General features: G+C 35.4%; 2 protein-coding genes across 5 annotated transcripts in view; one reads left to right on the forward strand and one right to left on the reverse strand.

Annotated features, from left to right (window-relative positions):
• LOC105427194 (uncharacterized) lies at positions 1-7768 on the forward strand. 4 transcript variants are annotated; one of them, XM_089071955.1, is made up of 11 exons: positions 1-191; positions 798-984; positions 1297-1444; positions 1690-1800; positions 2162-2908; positions 3495-3643; positions 3858-4640; positions 4760-5514; positions 5617-6133; positions 6291-6685; positions 7165-7768. In XM_089071955.1, the coding sequence occupies exons 2-10, from the start codon at positions 798-800 to the stop codon at positions 6611-6613; spliced, it is 3720 nt and encodes a 1239-aa protein (XP_088928081.1). In that variant the 5' UTR covers positions 1-191; the 3' UTR covers positions 6614-6685; positions 7165-7768. The 4 variants fall into 4 exon arrangements, with proteins under 4 accessions (XP_088928081.1, XP_088928082.1, XP_088928083.1 ...); XM_089071956.1 differs by having other exon boundaries at positions 7635-7768; XM_089071957.1 differs by having other exon boundaries at positions 6291-6567.
• Cht7 (chitinase 7) overlaps positions 6805-15343 on the reverse strand; it is a 26945-nt gene continuing 18406 nt past the window's right edge. Inside the window, exons 2-16 of the mRNA XM_011638844.3 lie at positions 13605-13686; positions 12771-12931; positions 12082-12319; positions 11773-11952; positions 11425-11548; positions 10679-10988; positions 9972-10398; positions 9564-9781; positions 9116-9270; positions 8886-9026; positions 8576-8723; positions 8319-8504; positions 7866-7988; positions 7507-7708; positions 6805-7365 (exon numbers count right to left, since the gene is read on the reverse strand). Of these exons, the coding sequence (XP_011637146.2) occupies positions 7157-7365; positions 7507-7708; positions 7866-7988; positions 8319-8504; positions 8576-8723; positions 8886-9026; positions 9116-9270; positions 9564-9781; positions 9972-10398; positions 10679-10988; positions 11425-11548; positions 11773-11952; positions 12082-12319; positions 12771-12931; positions 13605-13686 (2904 nt within the window). The 3' untranslated portion in view covers positions 6805-7156. The remainder of the gene's footprint in view (positions 7366-7506; positions 7709-7865; positions 7989-8318; positions 8505-8575; positions 8724-8885; positions 9027-9115; positions 9271-9563; positions 9782-9971; positions 10399-10678; positions 10989-11424; positions 11549-11772; positions 11953-12081; positions 12320-12770; positions 12932-13604; positions 13687-15343) is intronic.

The following is a 15343-nucleotide window of genomic DNA, read 5'->3' on the forward strand; positions in this document are numbered from 1 at the left end:
TTGCGCTTTGGAAGTCGTCCACGAGCCGAGTCTTCGACAGGTTTTGTTTGCCTCCTGATCACTCGGACAGGGTAGAAGCTATGAAAGTGTCCTGAAAAGCTTTGAGATGAGTCTCTCGTCTTTCAAACCTTGGACATACGTTAGTTTCTGGAAAAGGATTTCTTAATACCCAGGATCTAGTTTTTGACAAGGTTTGGTCAAATATCATTATAATTGGCAGTATAATAATTTTCTGAAATAGGATACTATTTAGTTTAGAATTTTGAGTAAAGGTAAACATTCTTGTATCTCATAAAAATAGTTATGCAAATTTAAAAGTAAAAGCCTAATCTAATAAAAACGATCTTAACATTTTTAAAGTATTTTTATTATATTGTTTCAAAAAATATTTGTTTTAAAATTGTAAGATGTAAATTTAAAAAAAAAATTAAAAGAAGTATTAATATTGAAATAAATTCGGAAATTTGAATACACTAAAAGTTAATGTAAATTATGTCTAAAAAATATTATTAACAAAATTTATATCTAACTGACTCTTGAAAATTACAATAATTGCAAATAAGAAGGCAATAAGAATCAAAACGCGTATTAATTTATTTAAAAAATACTTATTACGTGGTAAACAAATTCCTTAATATAACATTGACGGTAGTTCGATCGTTTCGGCTCTATATTGAGCCATCTTCAGCGAGAAAAATACAAATATTGAATAAAACTCTTATTGCCTTCTTATTTTCAATTATTTAAAAAATATTGTATTGCAACAAAAAATTTATTTTTTATTTGCGCACTTATAGATGACGTTCGACGTGATACGATTTATGAATATATTATTCTTCTTTCTTTGGAACGCCGGTGTGATAAAATGTTACAATGTTCCTTGCACATTTAATACTATGTGCATGTGCTGGGTTCAGGACGATGATGATGATTTCACGAAGATGGACATTAGTTGTATGGGGGTTCCATTTGCGCGATTTCCCGGTATGCAATAAAAGATTTATCATCACTATTATACGTGAGAAAAATTCTTCTTGATTATTTTATTATAACAGTATATATACTTTGTATTCTTATATACGGTTTTGTTATCATTATTTACATTATGCTTATAATTATTTTATAAATGGATTTATATTTTTATTTTTATTTCTTTTATCTTTTTATTCTTTTTTTTTTATATATACATAAATTTATATATTTTTCTCTTTTTATTACAAAGTACATGTATATGTATATATGTAGAAAAAAATTTCAAAATATAATTAAGTTAAATAAAATACGAAAACATTTTAGATGTATCGGTGAGCTATGTGGCACAATTAGACATCGCTGGTTCCGGGATACAAATGTTGGACAATGACGCACTTGCAAGTTCCGCAGGTGTCGAGGCTCTTGGACTAATGAGCAATCGATTATCCAGCATAGGTGATAAATCTCTATTGTAAGTTTATTTTCTTCTTTCTTTGATTATACTCTGACATAATTCTCCATAATAAAAATGTTTATTTTTTACATAAAGTATTTATTATAAAATGTTTTAAGCCAAGTTATTTCAAACTTTATTTCAAACTTTTTAATAAAAAATAAACATATTTCTGTGTAATTTAATTCATTATTGCATTTTTTTTAAGTCAAATTAAAAAAAATGATTAACAGATTAATACTTTTATTATATCTTTTTGTAAGAGGTGTTACGGACAGTCTACGTTCCTTGGACCTAAGCTACAACTCTCTCGAGGATGTGCCTTTCAAGGTTTTTCGTGATTTAAGGAAATTAAACTGGCTTAATATGCATAGGTATGCGACAACTTGAAATCTTTTATTTTAACGCTGTTGTATTTTTATATATTTATCAAATTTATTATCTAGCCTATAATAAAATTCCTTGTTTTAAAAACTAAAATTTAAAATTTTTATTAATAAACAAAACATTCTTGTTACAACAATAATTGCAAATTCTTTTATTTCCTGTATTTTTATTTTTAAGCTTATTTATAGAAAATCAATTCACTATTATTATTTTATTATTTTATAACTTCTATAAGAAAAGTTACATACAAAAAGAATGGTATTATTTATTTTGGGAAAAATTGTTTTAAAAATAAAGTATATTTTAATTGTGAACTTTATTATTAATTCTTAATTCTCTCTCTTCTAGTAATCATCTAACGTCGTTGGATGGTGACTGGGGTCGCACTAAGGAAACTTTGACAAACGCATTTTTCGGCGATAATTCGATCACTGAAGTGCCCAAGATTTTCTCAAACTTCGCTTCCCTGGTATGGTTGAATCTGGACAGTAATAACATTGAGGAACTTTCCAAAGATTGTTTGCCACCGAACATGCACACTTTGAGCATTAATAATAATCTCTTGAAAGAATTTCCACAGTCCTTGGGAGATCTGAAAGAATTAACCTGGCTCTATATGAGAGGAAATGACCTTAAATATCTAGAACTACCAGATTTTCGTAGTTCCAATTTAGAACTGATTGACATCAGCGAAAATTCCATCGAATGGATGAAGACACCCATCTTGAGCAATCATACTATGAAGGTCAGAGATTTTAATCTAGCTGGGAACAAACTGATCTCGTTGCCAAGCAGAATGTTCGATCGTCTTGAGGCTAGAAGAATCCACTTGTCGTCGAATAGTATTAGAAACGTTGACAAAGAAGCATTTCGTGGTTTGGAAGATATTCTCGAATATTTGAATTTGGAAAATAATGATCTGCCGGCGGTACCGAGCGCTGTCAGCCAATTGAGAACATTGTCGTATCTCTATTTGGCTAACAATGAGATTAGAAATATTTCTGGCGAAGCTTTTCAAGAATTTGCGGAACATCTAAAAGCTCTTTCTCTTGCAACCAACAGTCTGGATGCAGTACCTGTGGCTGCTTTATCCAGGTATTTTTGTTTTGTATGTTTTGTATGTTTTACATAAAATGTGTTTTGCTTTTAAATTTTGATATTTTTAGAGAGTTTTTTCATAACAATTAATTTCTAACACGCAATGAAATGTATCTTAAAAAGAAGCTTTTTACAAAATAAAATTTTTTAAATAAAATTTTTGAGCACACGTATTATGATAACAAAACATTTATAACAGGTGTCTTTATCATTTACAAGTTACAAAAGTTAAAAAAAAACGTAAAAGATGTGAAATATTAAAATTTAATTTAATAAAATTAATTAAACTTATTAATTAAATTTATTATAAATCCAAATTGAGAAAAAAGGCAGAGGCACAAATAAAAAAATCAATCCATTATTATTGTTCCGTTTCTATAAAAATCTATTTATAAAACGCAAAAGCAAGTAGCTGATTGATACGTATGTTTTTACATTATGTTCGCGTGAATGTGTGCGTAATATTCTATAGATAGACCGTGAAAGGTCAAAATAAATCACACAGTACGAGCTAATAATATGAGATCCTAATAGCGGGAAGAAAGTTCGATGCGATGTATCTGACGATCAATTTTCGAAACAGATGCCAGAGGCTACTGCACCTGAATCTCGGTTACAACAAGATCTCTCACGTCGAGTCGGGTGATTTCGAGTGGGCCGAGGACCTTGAGATCCTATTGCTCAGGAACAATATCCTGACGAAACTGAAAGCCGAGACCTTCAAGGGAGCCGGTGCGTCTGTAATATATTTCTGTTGCGAAAGTATAGCATATCGTCTGAAATAATCGATACATTGTGTCACCGACACAACACCGAGCCAACGATATAAATCAAATTGCTTTGATTTATACGGTGTCATAAGAACCAGTATGACTTTTCATGTGCAAATGTTATAATTATACGTATGCGAATCCATCTTTAATAGAACTCTTTTTTTTTTTTTTAGGCAAATTAAAGGAGCTCAGCCTGTCCTTCAATCACTTGACGGAACTCGACGACGACTGCTTTGTTGGTCTCGAAGAGAGTCTGGATATTCTCGAATTGAGTTTTGCCTTCGCTACAGACGTCTTTCCTCAGCGTGCACTCAGACCACTCTCGAATCTTCGATGGCTGGTCTTAGATAATAACAACTTCCAGACAATCGAGGCGACAGCTTTTTACTCCTTCCAACAGCTGCGTTATATCAACATGGAATCAAATAGGCTACACTACTTGCCTGAAAGAATATTTCTCTCAAGCGTGCATCCGGAGTTAAGGGACGTCAAGTTGGGATACAATTTTCTGGAGGCAATTCCAGAATCAAGTTTCCATAATCTAACAGAGTTGTTGTCTCTCGACTTGACCGGCAATCGCATAAGAGTCTTGACATCCGACTCCATCGTGGATTGTCCAAAGCTCGTGACCATATCTTTGGCTTACAATCGGATACAAAAGATGGAGAGAACCGCGTTGTACGGTTTGTCCAGCTTGCGTTTCCTCCATTTAGAGTTTAATAAATTGACCGTACTGGATTTGGGTGCTATCGCGGAGATCGGCGGTCCCGATTTTGCTTTAAATGTTTCCTACAATGCGATCGCCTTCGTCGACTCGGGATCTATGATGAATAATCTTACCAGATTGGACCTTGGATTTAACAATATTAGCCATTTATCGGCAGATACATTTTATGGAACACCCGATTTAAAGAACTTGCATTTGCAAAACAATTTTCTCTCAACGATTGATTCTGGTGAGCAAATGCGGTCTTTTCTTAAAAAAAATACAATAGATTTAGATGTTTTATAATGCAAAGTAGATTTTTTTCCAAACACATACAATTTTTGAAACAACGTGTATACATTATTCCAGGAACATTTGCGTTTCCTCATTTGGAAACACTAGATCTAAGCAATAACAGGATAGACACATTGCGCAAGCAATCCTTTCACGGTTTAGAATCCCTTCAGTGGTTAAATCTCGGTGGAAACGAAATAACGCAATTGTCGACGGAGCAGTTTAGAAATTTAAAAAATCTCAGGATCCTAATTCTCTCAAACAACAAGATTCGTTCGTTACCGAAAGACGTTTTTGAGGGCACCAGATTAGAAATCCTCGATCTCAGCCACAATAAATTTACCGTCGTGCCATCGTCGTCATTCTTGGAAGTCGGCTATACTCTAAGGGACCTCAACATGGCGGAAAATTTCCTGGATCACCTTGACTCGACTGCTTTCCCGACTTCTCAGCTGGTATCCCTGAATCTGGCGCAAAATCGTCTGACTATTCTGCCAGATAATTCATTCGTTTCCCTGGGGAAATTACTGAGCCTGAATGTATCTCAAAACACTCTCCAGGCAAACTTTAAAGAGTTATTTCATTACTTGCCTGATCTTAGACAACTCTACTTAGCTAACTGCGGCCTTAGGAGCATACCGTTACTGCCATTGACGAATCTAAATATCTTGGATTTGTCTTTCAACAATGTCGACGAGACTACTGAAAAGCAGTTTCAATATTTAGAAGGCTTGAAGATTCTTTTACTGGTGAATAATTCGTTGACATCGATGCCTGGTGTTAGATTGAGTCTTTTGAGAGAACTCGATGTTTCTGGCAATCCAATCGAGGTTAGTAAAATTTAAAATATTTGAAAAAAAGCATTTTTCTTCTACTTAAAAATTTTTTAGAAGAAAACACTGAGAACAATAATATGCTTAATAATTTTACAGGAACTGACGAAAGAGAGCTTCCTGGGCTACCCAAGATTAGAAAAATTAAACTTACGAAATCTAAATCGCACCAGATCAGTAGACAAGGATTGTCTGCAACCCTTAAAATATTTAAAACATCTGCGAATTCAAACGTGGCCGCAGGCCGACGGGTTTCATCTGCGTCAATTACTGTCTGGTTTACCGCTTCGAACGGTCGAGATTCAGGTGACAGAGCACCTGTTGAAAAACCAGATACAAAACGTCTTCACAAAGCAATTGAGAGAATTGACGATCACCGGAAATAATCTTGAACTGATCTCTTCCGAAGCATTCTCCACTATCGAAGGCGGAGAATTAGTATTGAGAATAAAAGACACTCACGTTCAACGATTACAATCAGATATTTTTCTATCGTTAACGAAGAGATTGTCGCAGCTTACTTTGGACCTAAGAAACAATCATATCAACGAATTGAGTCCGTCGATAATTTACGGGAATCTTTCCTGGGAGACTGTAGGGACCAACATGGTGGCCGGTAAGATTGTAACATACAATACCAACAAAATAAAATCAAATTTTGTAATAAAATTTTAAATAACATTTTTTGTAATAATGAAATTTTTTATAATAATTAAAAAAAAATATATATATATATATGTATTAATAGACATTAATAATAAATTTTTCTTCAGGTGGATTACAAGTGTCTGGCAATCCGCTCGAATGCGATTGCGAGATTGCGTGGCTGAGTCTGTGGCTGCGTAGGTGGCTCAGAGAATCCCGACAGATCCACACGGCATCGCAATCCGATGCTAGACAACTCAGAACTATAGCTGGCCGTGCTGTGTGCACGGAAACAACTCCATCATACTCCTCCGACAAAGTCCTGCTAACTCTGGGCACACCGCACACCGCTTGCCAAGCGTCCGCTCTTAGCTCGGGAAATTATGAGCGGCTGGCGACAGCTTGGTTAGCCATTGTCAAATTCTTCATCCTCATTTTCATCGCCAATTAACTGAAGAGAATTTATATCACAAATTTTCTTGGGCCTAGTCTTCAAAGTTCACAATGTGATCTTTTCTATAATGTAAGATTTATCAATAAAAGTAGTTAAATAAATAAATGCATTTTTTGTTATGTTTCCATATTTATATAAAAAAAAAATAAAAAAATGCACACGTTAAAAAAGAAAAAAATTGAATAATAAAAATAACAATTTCAAGAATTTATTTTTATTTACAAACGTAATTGTCATGATTTCACTTGTGCTTTATACAAATGGCGAGGGTAAAAATACACGAGAATGGAAAAAAAATCCTTAAAAATAGAAATAAAGAAATGTAGACAATAAGGTACTTGTAGGAGAATGTATAATGGAAGAAGAAATTTGTAAAAAGGATAAAACTCGTCGATGCGCGATGGTCATATACTTATCGTTCGCGAATTGATGAACACTTTCAATAAAATTACTTTCTCTAGACTTCCTCTTGCTTTCGTTTCTTATTTTTTACAGTTTTGCATACCGCGGAGAATTTTACTTTGTTATTGTTTCTCGCTTTTACACAGGTGGTGCTTGCGTGTGTTGTAAACAGCCTTCGACGTTCTCCGGCCAGTCGCAAACATTCTCGTTAGGATTAAAGACCAGGTTCACAGGGCAGGGCATGTGATGTTTGCGTTCGCCCTCGCACATATAGTACATTGTGCAATCATTCTTGTCCGCATGATAGGATATATGATTGTCCTCCTCATCACACGACACCTCGTTCGCTGCAAAATTTATTTTTGCAATCACTTGTAATATGTTTCATAAATTTCCTTAATTTTAGAGAGTTTAGAGTGTTTTATTTTTGTGATATTATCTTCATGTTATGTCCTTTGGTTAAAATTTACGACACGTGATTCACTTACGATCTTTAGTGGTATATTTTCCATTTCTCCCAGTAGTTTCATAAGGACCATCGTATTCTAGTTTGACCTTATAGTCTTGCAGCTCCTTCTTCATCGCTTTAATCAATGGATATCTTCCTGCTCCGCAGGATCCTCTGAAGTCATCCATATCGACTGACCAGATCATCACGCCACCAAAACCTTCTTCCTTAAGCCAAGTCATCTGTAAGTAGGATATAACTTCAGTTTCAAAAATATACGTAAATATACGAGATATATACATAATAACTTGTATTAAAAAGATAATATTAAATATTCTTCAATCTTCGAACAAATAAAAAATAAAAAGTTTTTATTGAAAGATTCAAAGATATGCGTACCTTGTTAATAAGACTCCTTTCGTCATCGAATCCAACCCATTGATCATCCCTGTACGCAAATGGTACTTGCTGCTCACTATCCCATACTAGAGTCGTATTGTCTTCGTTTAAGAAGCTGCAAACCTATGAAACACTTATTTAGATTAGATCGAGCAATATAATTGATATAAAAAATTTTAATTTATTGAAGACTGTGTTATATTTATTCTAATAAAAAAAATTATGTTAACATATATGTAAAGAAATAATTCAATAATTTTTCTTGATCGATCATAATAACTATTTTATCATTTATTTTTTAAACATAAAGTTTACTGTGTAATTTTGCATAAAAAATTCATAAAACATAAAATATAAATGTTGTTTTATAATTTGTTTAAATATTGTTAAAAATTAAAGCGCAACACACCGTTGAATATTATATTATATATTAGAAACGATATTGCAGCATACCTCGTAATAAGACAAGAAGCCAGATTCGTTGGTGAAATTTCCTGCCACTCCGCCACCAGATGCTGGTGCACCAATATCAAATTTATCCTTGTCAACCAGCGTGAAAGATCTACCGTACGTAGGCATTCCAATCATGAGTTTTTCCTTTGGCGCTCCTTGCTTCATCCATTCTCGTGCGCTGTAATCCTAAAAATCAAATAAAAATTTTATAGCAGTCTAAAAAGATTAATATTTTAACGTGACATTTTTGTACTTACCACTGTCAACTTTTTCTGATAGCTCGTAGCACTTTCTAAGGGATACAGTGGACTGTTGTGACCAACTTGTCTTTCCCACTGACCATGGAAGTCATACGCCATCACGTTGATGAAGTCCAAATATTTAGATATCTCAGGGACATCGTACCTGAAGAAGAGTACTGTAATTATCTGACAAACTAAAAATCTTTGTATTAAAAATAATAGAGTAAAAATATAGAGAGCAAGAGCATATTTTTTTTACTCCTTTCTTTATGTTGCGCTTACGTTAATTTTTGTCAATATTAGTCACGATATTTATGATATTTACCCTGCAGCAATGGCTTCAAAACTCGCAGGCACCGCAGCTGACAGAATTAATTTCGGTTGGCCGGAGCTCTTTGCTTCGCCCTCGAAAGCCAGTCTGAGTTCCTTTAAAAGATTAACGTAGGCCGTTCGATCATCGGCTCCTCTGTAAATAATTCAGAAAACATTATATACGTTATATTTCTAACGAGATACAAAATATATATATATGTATGTGTGTGTAATAAAGGAAACCTTGGATATTCCCAATCAACATCCAATCCGTCGAATTTATATTCTCGCAAGAAATCGATAGCCTCGTAGACGAATTGGTTCATCCGGAACGTATTACTAGTGAGCTCTTTGAAGGGCGTTGAACCGAATGCCCATCCTCCGATTGCAAGTAGAATCTAAAAATATCATTACAAATTATAAATAAGTATTTGCGTTTAATTACAATAATCGCTTTATTTAAATAATATTGTGCTTTAAGTTTCAATCAATTGGTTTCTTTTTAAAATGATTTAAAATTGGGAGAAATTAATAAGTGAGTGTTGAATGTTTCAACTAAAATAATTTTTACAAAAAGTGACTTTTATCAAGATAATAATTTATAAGAATTTATTTAATGTATAACAGAAGTAAAAGTTTGAATTTTGAATTTTTAAACATAAGATTATTCACCAGCAATTTGGCAACGTACCTTAATGTCTGGATTCTTGTCACGGAGTGCGATCAGTCTCTGGTACATTTCAGCATCTTTATCGCTTCCTTCAGTAAGTAGGTGATCTTTCAAAGTGGCAAACGCGTATACCACGTGAGTGCAGAGAGTCGGATCGATATCTTCCGGATTGAACCGTCCCATTCCCGGCCTCTTGTGCGACCAATTTGTTAGGTAACAAATGGTTTGTGCTTCTCTCTCTGCCAACGTGTAAAAAGACTTTCACTACGAGATAGTTCACCTCTGATTATAGAAATTGTTATGTGGCAAAATAATCTTCCAATAATCATATAAATATCAAGGAAGTAGTGCCATTGTATCAAGAATTTATATAAGTTAACAGAAATGTAACTTTATAATTTTAGTAACAATTTAATTTGAAAAGTTTACCCTGAATTGGAGTATTAATAACTAGTTGCGTGGATTTCTGAAGCTTCTTCGACTTGCTGAGCACCTCTGAAACGGCAATCTTGTAGGGTTCCGGTTTCTTCACGATTGTTTCTGTGATAGTAGTGGCAACCGCTGTCCAGTCGACATCCTTGGCGTTAGATCCTCGCGAAATACCTCTAAGTTCCTCCCTCATCGCGCCAATCAGAGGATACCGAACATTTCCGCCGCAAACGGTACCATTGAAGTCGTCCATGTCGACCGTCCATACCATTGCACCTCCATAGCCTTTGCTCTTCAGCCAGTGCATTTTATTTCTGATAGACTTTTCATCGTCGAAGCCAACCCATTGATCGTTATACACCAGATAAGGTACTTTCATCTCATCATCCCAAACATAAGCGGCACCATTATGCAGCATCTCACAGATCTGAAATAACAAGATAAATTTAATCGTAATCCCTGTTTTCACTTGAAGGCAGAATTTATCTTGATTAAAAGACAATTTTTGTTTCATGTAAATGTTTATGATATTTCTTGGGGATTATAATAGGGATTTATAAGTATCTTGTATAATTTATATAAAAAAGAAATTAAATAAACGACAATGCAATTTTAATTGCTGATAAAATAAATAAATTAATATCTGGACTGTTAGTTTAGATATTCGAGATCTAGATTTGAATTTATCGCAAATGCAAATTGAGCACCTCGTAATATGCAAGGAAACCGGATTCCTTGGTGTATTCGCCCGCCTTTCCACCACCATTAGCCGGGGCGTGTACGCGGAAATTGGCGGAATTCGAAAGGGTGAAGGACCGGCCGTACGTAGGCATGCCTATGATCAATTTTTCTTTCGGTGCTCCCAGTTTGACCCACATGACGGCCGCATTGTCGACGCTCAATTGTTTCTGCCATTCCGAGTCCAATGACGAGGCGTACAATGGGGCGTTGTGACCGGTTTCTCTCTCCCATTTCCCGTGGAAGTCATAAGCCATGAGATTGATGAAGTCCAAGTAACTAAGTAGATGAAAAGATGATATTTTTGTCCAAATATTTCTCTATCATTTGATTGAGTTATTACAAATACAGATAAAGTAAATGATAAAGTAAAGTGTGTCACACTTTGCATTTAAATTACATTTGAATAAAATTATATGTTTCTTGAATAAGATAAAATTAAATATTACAAGTTTTTCCAACTTATCATAAAATAATAATAAAAAATATTATTTACTTTTGATACTTTTGATTGTGTAGAAAATCCAAGATATTTGTGACATCCAATTTTTATTTAATTTTATATTAATTTGATACTGTAATCACGCTAATTCGACTTTATTTCTTTATTAAGTAACTTAATTAATTATTTTAACTTATTTAGCTCCTTGTTAACGCGTGTACCGTTTTTTGTAAATTTATTCTACATTTTTAATTGAAAACCCTTTTATTATACCTGGCCACAGCCGGCACGTCATATCCGCTCTTGACGTTGTCCGGTCCAACTGGTACCGCAGCGGTTAGCAAGAGACGTATTTTTTTCCTCTCCTGCGCCTCCGCTTCGAAAGCCTCTCGCAGTTCTGCGGGAAAATGATGAAAAATGAATTTAAGCCGCAACGTGACGAACATAGGCGACGTACACGAAGAATGAAAATGTCAAGTGCCGTTTCGCATGTTGAACTCGTGTAAGTCTATATAAGATAAAACAATAGGTAATAATCGTCTTATCAAGATCGGCGTGCGCTGACATTTCCAGTCTCGGAAATTTCGCATTGTTGCTGCCCTTTCCGAGGCGAGTCCTTACCCTTCAGCAATAAAACGTAGTTCTTCTTATCGTCCCCACCCTTCGGGTATTCCCAGTCGATGTCAAGACCATCGAAGTTCCTATCTCGCAAATACGGTATGGCGCTATAGATGAAGGTCTGCCGAGCGTATCTCGTCGAGGACACATCCTTGAACTTCTGCGTGCCAAAGGACCAACCGCCTGTTCGTAACAGGTAAAACAGAAAATAATGCTGTTATTTTTACATCGCTTACCAATTACGTTAATAATTTAGCGGTAATCTTGGAAATCGGACAGATCACGAAATGGACTTATATTAAATAGACTTACCGATCGCAAGCAGGACTTTCAGGGACGGATTGGCTTTTTTAAGATTTACCACCCTCTCGTATAGGCCGATCTTGCCGTCCTTCGTTTCGTCATTCGATTCGAAACTGGTTAGTTTGTTCTTCTTCAGCCATCCGAAGGCGAAGATAACGTGGGTGCAGAGGTCAGGTTGAATGTCCTCCGGCAGGAACTTACCGATCTTCGTGCGATACTGGGACCAATTCGTGTAATAGCATACGAGCTGCGGACGAAGAGGATGTAAACTTAGTACAGAATGTATGTAATTCTACAAGTTTTCTATTTCATGAATTATCAAAAGTTTCAATTACAATTAGATTAAAAATTATGATAAAAATTATGGTATTTCTTGAAACACTGTTTTATAAAAGTAAAAAGTATACAAATATCAATAATACTAAAACAAAAAGGATATCTTGTTTATTTCAAACCATCTTCATCGCTAAGAATTGAAGAGAAGAAAATGTAGCTCGTTAACTTTAAGTTTTAAGTTTATTAATCATTTTTTTTACGCGGATGAAAACGACGAGCGTTGAGCAACCTCAAGCCTGCAATCGTTAATTTCGAAAAGAAATGTAATTAAATAACCACGCTGAAATAACCACGTGGAAGAAACGACTTATACTGTCTGATTATAACATCATCGTCAATTTGGCAAACGTTGTTATGTCTACCTTATAGTCGTTCGTCTTCCCAGGCTGAAGCTCGTTCTTCGTGTTCTTGTTGCTAACACGATTTCGCGTGACTTTGAACCTGTTGACACTGGCTGAGACCTCCTGATCACTCGAGATCGACGGGGCGGAAGTCGTCGGCCTACGGAATCTCTTTCTCGTACCTGACGATACACACATACACAATCGCCGTGTAATTACGTAAATTCGCTCCGATTCTTCCTACGGGTGGTTACGTAACGAATATGCATTTCAGTATTGCGTAAGATTTCGCGCTCACACACGCGCATACGACACGAAACTTCGAAAGGCAGGTGCCTTTCACCCGTTAGAATCGATTACTCTGCAATCGTTTTGCATATATATGTGATGCAATATCGTCGATGATGACGATGACACGGGGACTCTTTTATCGTTTTTTTTTTTTTTTTTTTTTTTTTTTTTTTTTGGAACAGCCTGTACAGAGTTTGCGTAACCGGAAGGCCACATTTCCTCGCTTTTGTGCTTTTGATAGACCGCCCGCCATTTGCGCGCCGTCGATAGGTTGTCGTTTCGATCGATGAAAAAAAATTTATGTAATCAAAGCGTCGGTGGAGAAATTATTTTTGCCGTGTCATTGAGGATTAAATTATTCCGTATGAAAGGACGCGTTACGTTACCGATCATTCGTCAATAACCGCTCGACAATGAATCATCGGTAGGGCTCGATGCAACGATAACCCCGATTCCCACTTGTGTGTTCTAATAATGCAGATTATCGTCACGATTTCCAGAGAGATCGTAACGAAACTAGACGCCGGGAGTGCAGAAGGAATGCAGAAATCTCTCGTGAACTACCTTCGACGTTCTGGAGGAGGCCCAGAAGCAATATCGCGCAACAGACGAGCAGCAGCCTCCAAGTAGCTCTGCTGGTCGACACCTGAAAAGAAAGTAAAAACGGAGATAGCGCAACAGAAACGTACAAGTACAATAAACGTTTAATGAGTTTAATGCACCCGCTAATGCTACTATAAATCAACTTTACATGGAGAATCCTCCATGTAAAATCAGTTGTGCATATAAAAGCAACCTTACATGGTTAAATCTATAATTATGATTTCTGTAAATTAAGCCGGTAATAAACTTTTTCCAGACACTCGGTCTATTCATAGAGATGAAATCACAAAATAGTTCATAGACTACTGACTCAAGATAGCATTATTTAATTTTTTTATCTCCTTGTATTATGCAGAGATATATTTTTACTGCAGAATATTAATAAAAAATTCAGCCTCGTTGAAACGGAGAGTTCCTTCGTTTATTCCTTTTACTTTTGTTGGCTGTCATTGATACACGTTGTACATTTCTTCCCTTTGGCGCATAACTAGTCATGCACGATAAGGTTAAAGACCCGAGATACGATTCTGCAGTATTAGTTGGCGTACTATTATTCATGTCGACGTCAACGATTGGAGGGGGGGAGGGGGGGAGAGAAATTTAGAATATCGTATTCGCGCTCGTTAGTATCTGCGATGCCTGCGATAAATGCAACAGTCGTTCGCGGTTCTGACAATCAATTACTAAGCAATCGCGGATTGTTTTACAACATCCGTGACGAAGGATTAGCCAGCCTCCCCGTTGAAGAAACAATGAATTGGCGATCGAACGGTGACGTAGGAGTGTAATGAACCGATTGCGAACTTATTCCTCTCGAGGATAATTCGAGATTACAGGATTGAAAGTGCTGGATACGAAGCAAATACAGTGCCAAAGATATATTTCACACTTTGCACTTTTCCTCCCGCAATACAACTGTGTTCAGTTTTCAATCGCGTTCTTCAATTTTACACGCAGGTTTCATGATGAAATTGTAATTTGTTCTATTAGCACGGATTAGAACGGTTGACCGACCGCATGATTTACAAGTCGATTTGTTTTTCGTTAAGAAATATTTCACAATATGTAGATAACGCAACGCGTAATATTCTCGAAAATTGCATAGAAAATTGCATCCAAGTCAGATATAACGATGATATTTCAGTCACAATGATATATATCTATATCGAGGAAAGATTCAACATGAGGCAGTTTTCATCCCAGAGATGCGAAAGTTTGCGGTTTAAGTGATCCATTTCCAGAAAAATAGGAATCGTTCGCGTATATTAGAACTTTCTTGAAAGAAAAGTGAAAATAATCAGCCAGAAGAAAATAATCATGTGAATATATTCTGCTTAAAATTATATTCTATTTGGGACAAGGGAAGGATATAAATTTTTTTAAAATTATACCGAATGTGTCTTGTAAGAAAATTGATTGATGCTTTATAATTGAAAATAGTTTTTATAATTTTTTTTTATTGCGGTCGAAGGCTAAGTAAATAATATTATTTTTGTCAATATTTAATATCGTACAGTTAGATTGTTCTGCAATTTTAGATTCTTGAGATATAAAGTATTTAAAAGCGTTAAAACAGTCATCTCCGATACACGTCCGTTGAAACAATGCCGCAACAATGGATTGTTCGCACGCTAATCGCGTTTTCACTCCCGGCTCGCGTGAGATCGAGATGGAAGTCACGCTCCATCGCGTTTTTTCGC

This window comes from Pogonomyrmex barbatus, unplaced genomic scaffold (assembly GCF_055798465.1).
Source record: "Pogonomyrmex barbatus isolate J1 unplaced genomic scaffold, ASM5579846v1 scaffold12, whole genome shotgun sequence".
Taxonomy (NCBI): domain Eukaryota; kingdom Metazoa; phylum Arthropoda; class Insecta; order Hymenoptera; family Formicidae; genus Pogonomyrmex; species Pogonomyrmex barbatus.

What these genes read in the sequence shown, in the direction of transcription:
- LOC105427194 (XM_089071955.1), top strand. Translation starts at nt 798, where the DNA reads ATGACGTTCGACGTGATACGATTTATGAATATATTATTCTTCTTTCTT. An exon ending in TCCATTTGCGCGATTTCCCG is followed by an intron (nt 985 to 1,296) that starts GTATGCAATAAA and finishes AAAACATTTTAG; the next exon opens with ATGTATCGGTGAGCTATGTG. An exon ending in ATAGGTGATAAATCTCTATT is followed by an intron (nt 1,445 to 1,689) that starts GTAAGTTTATTT and finishes TCTTTTTGTAAG; the next exon opens with AGGTGTTACGGACAGTCTAC.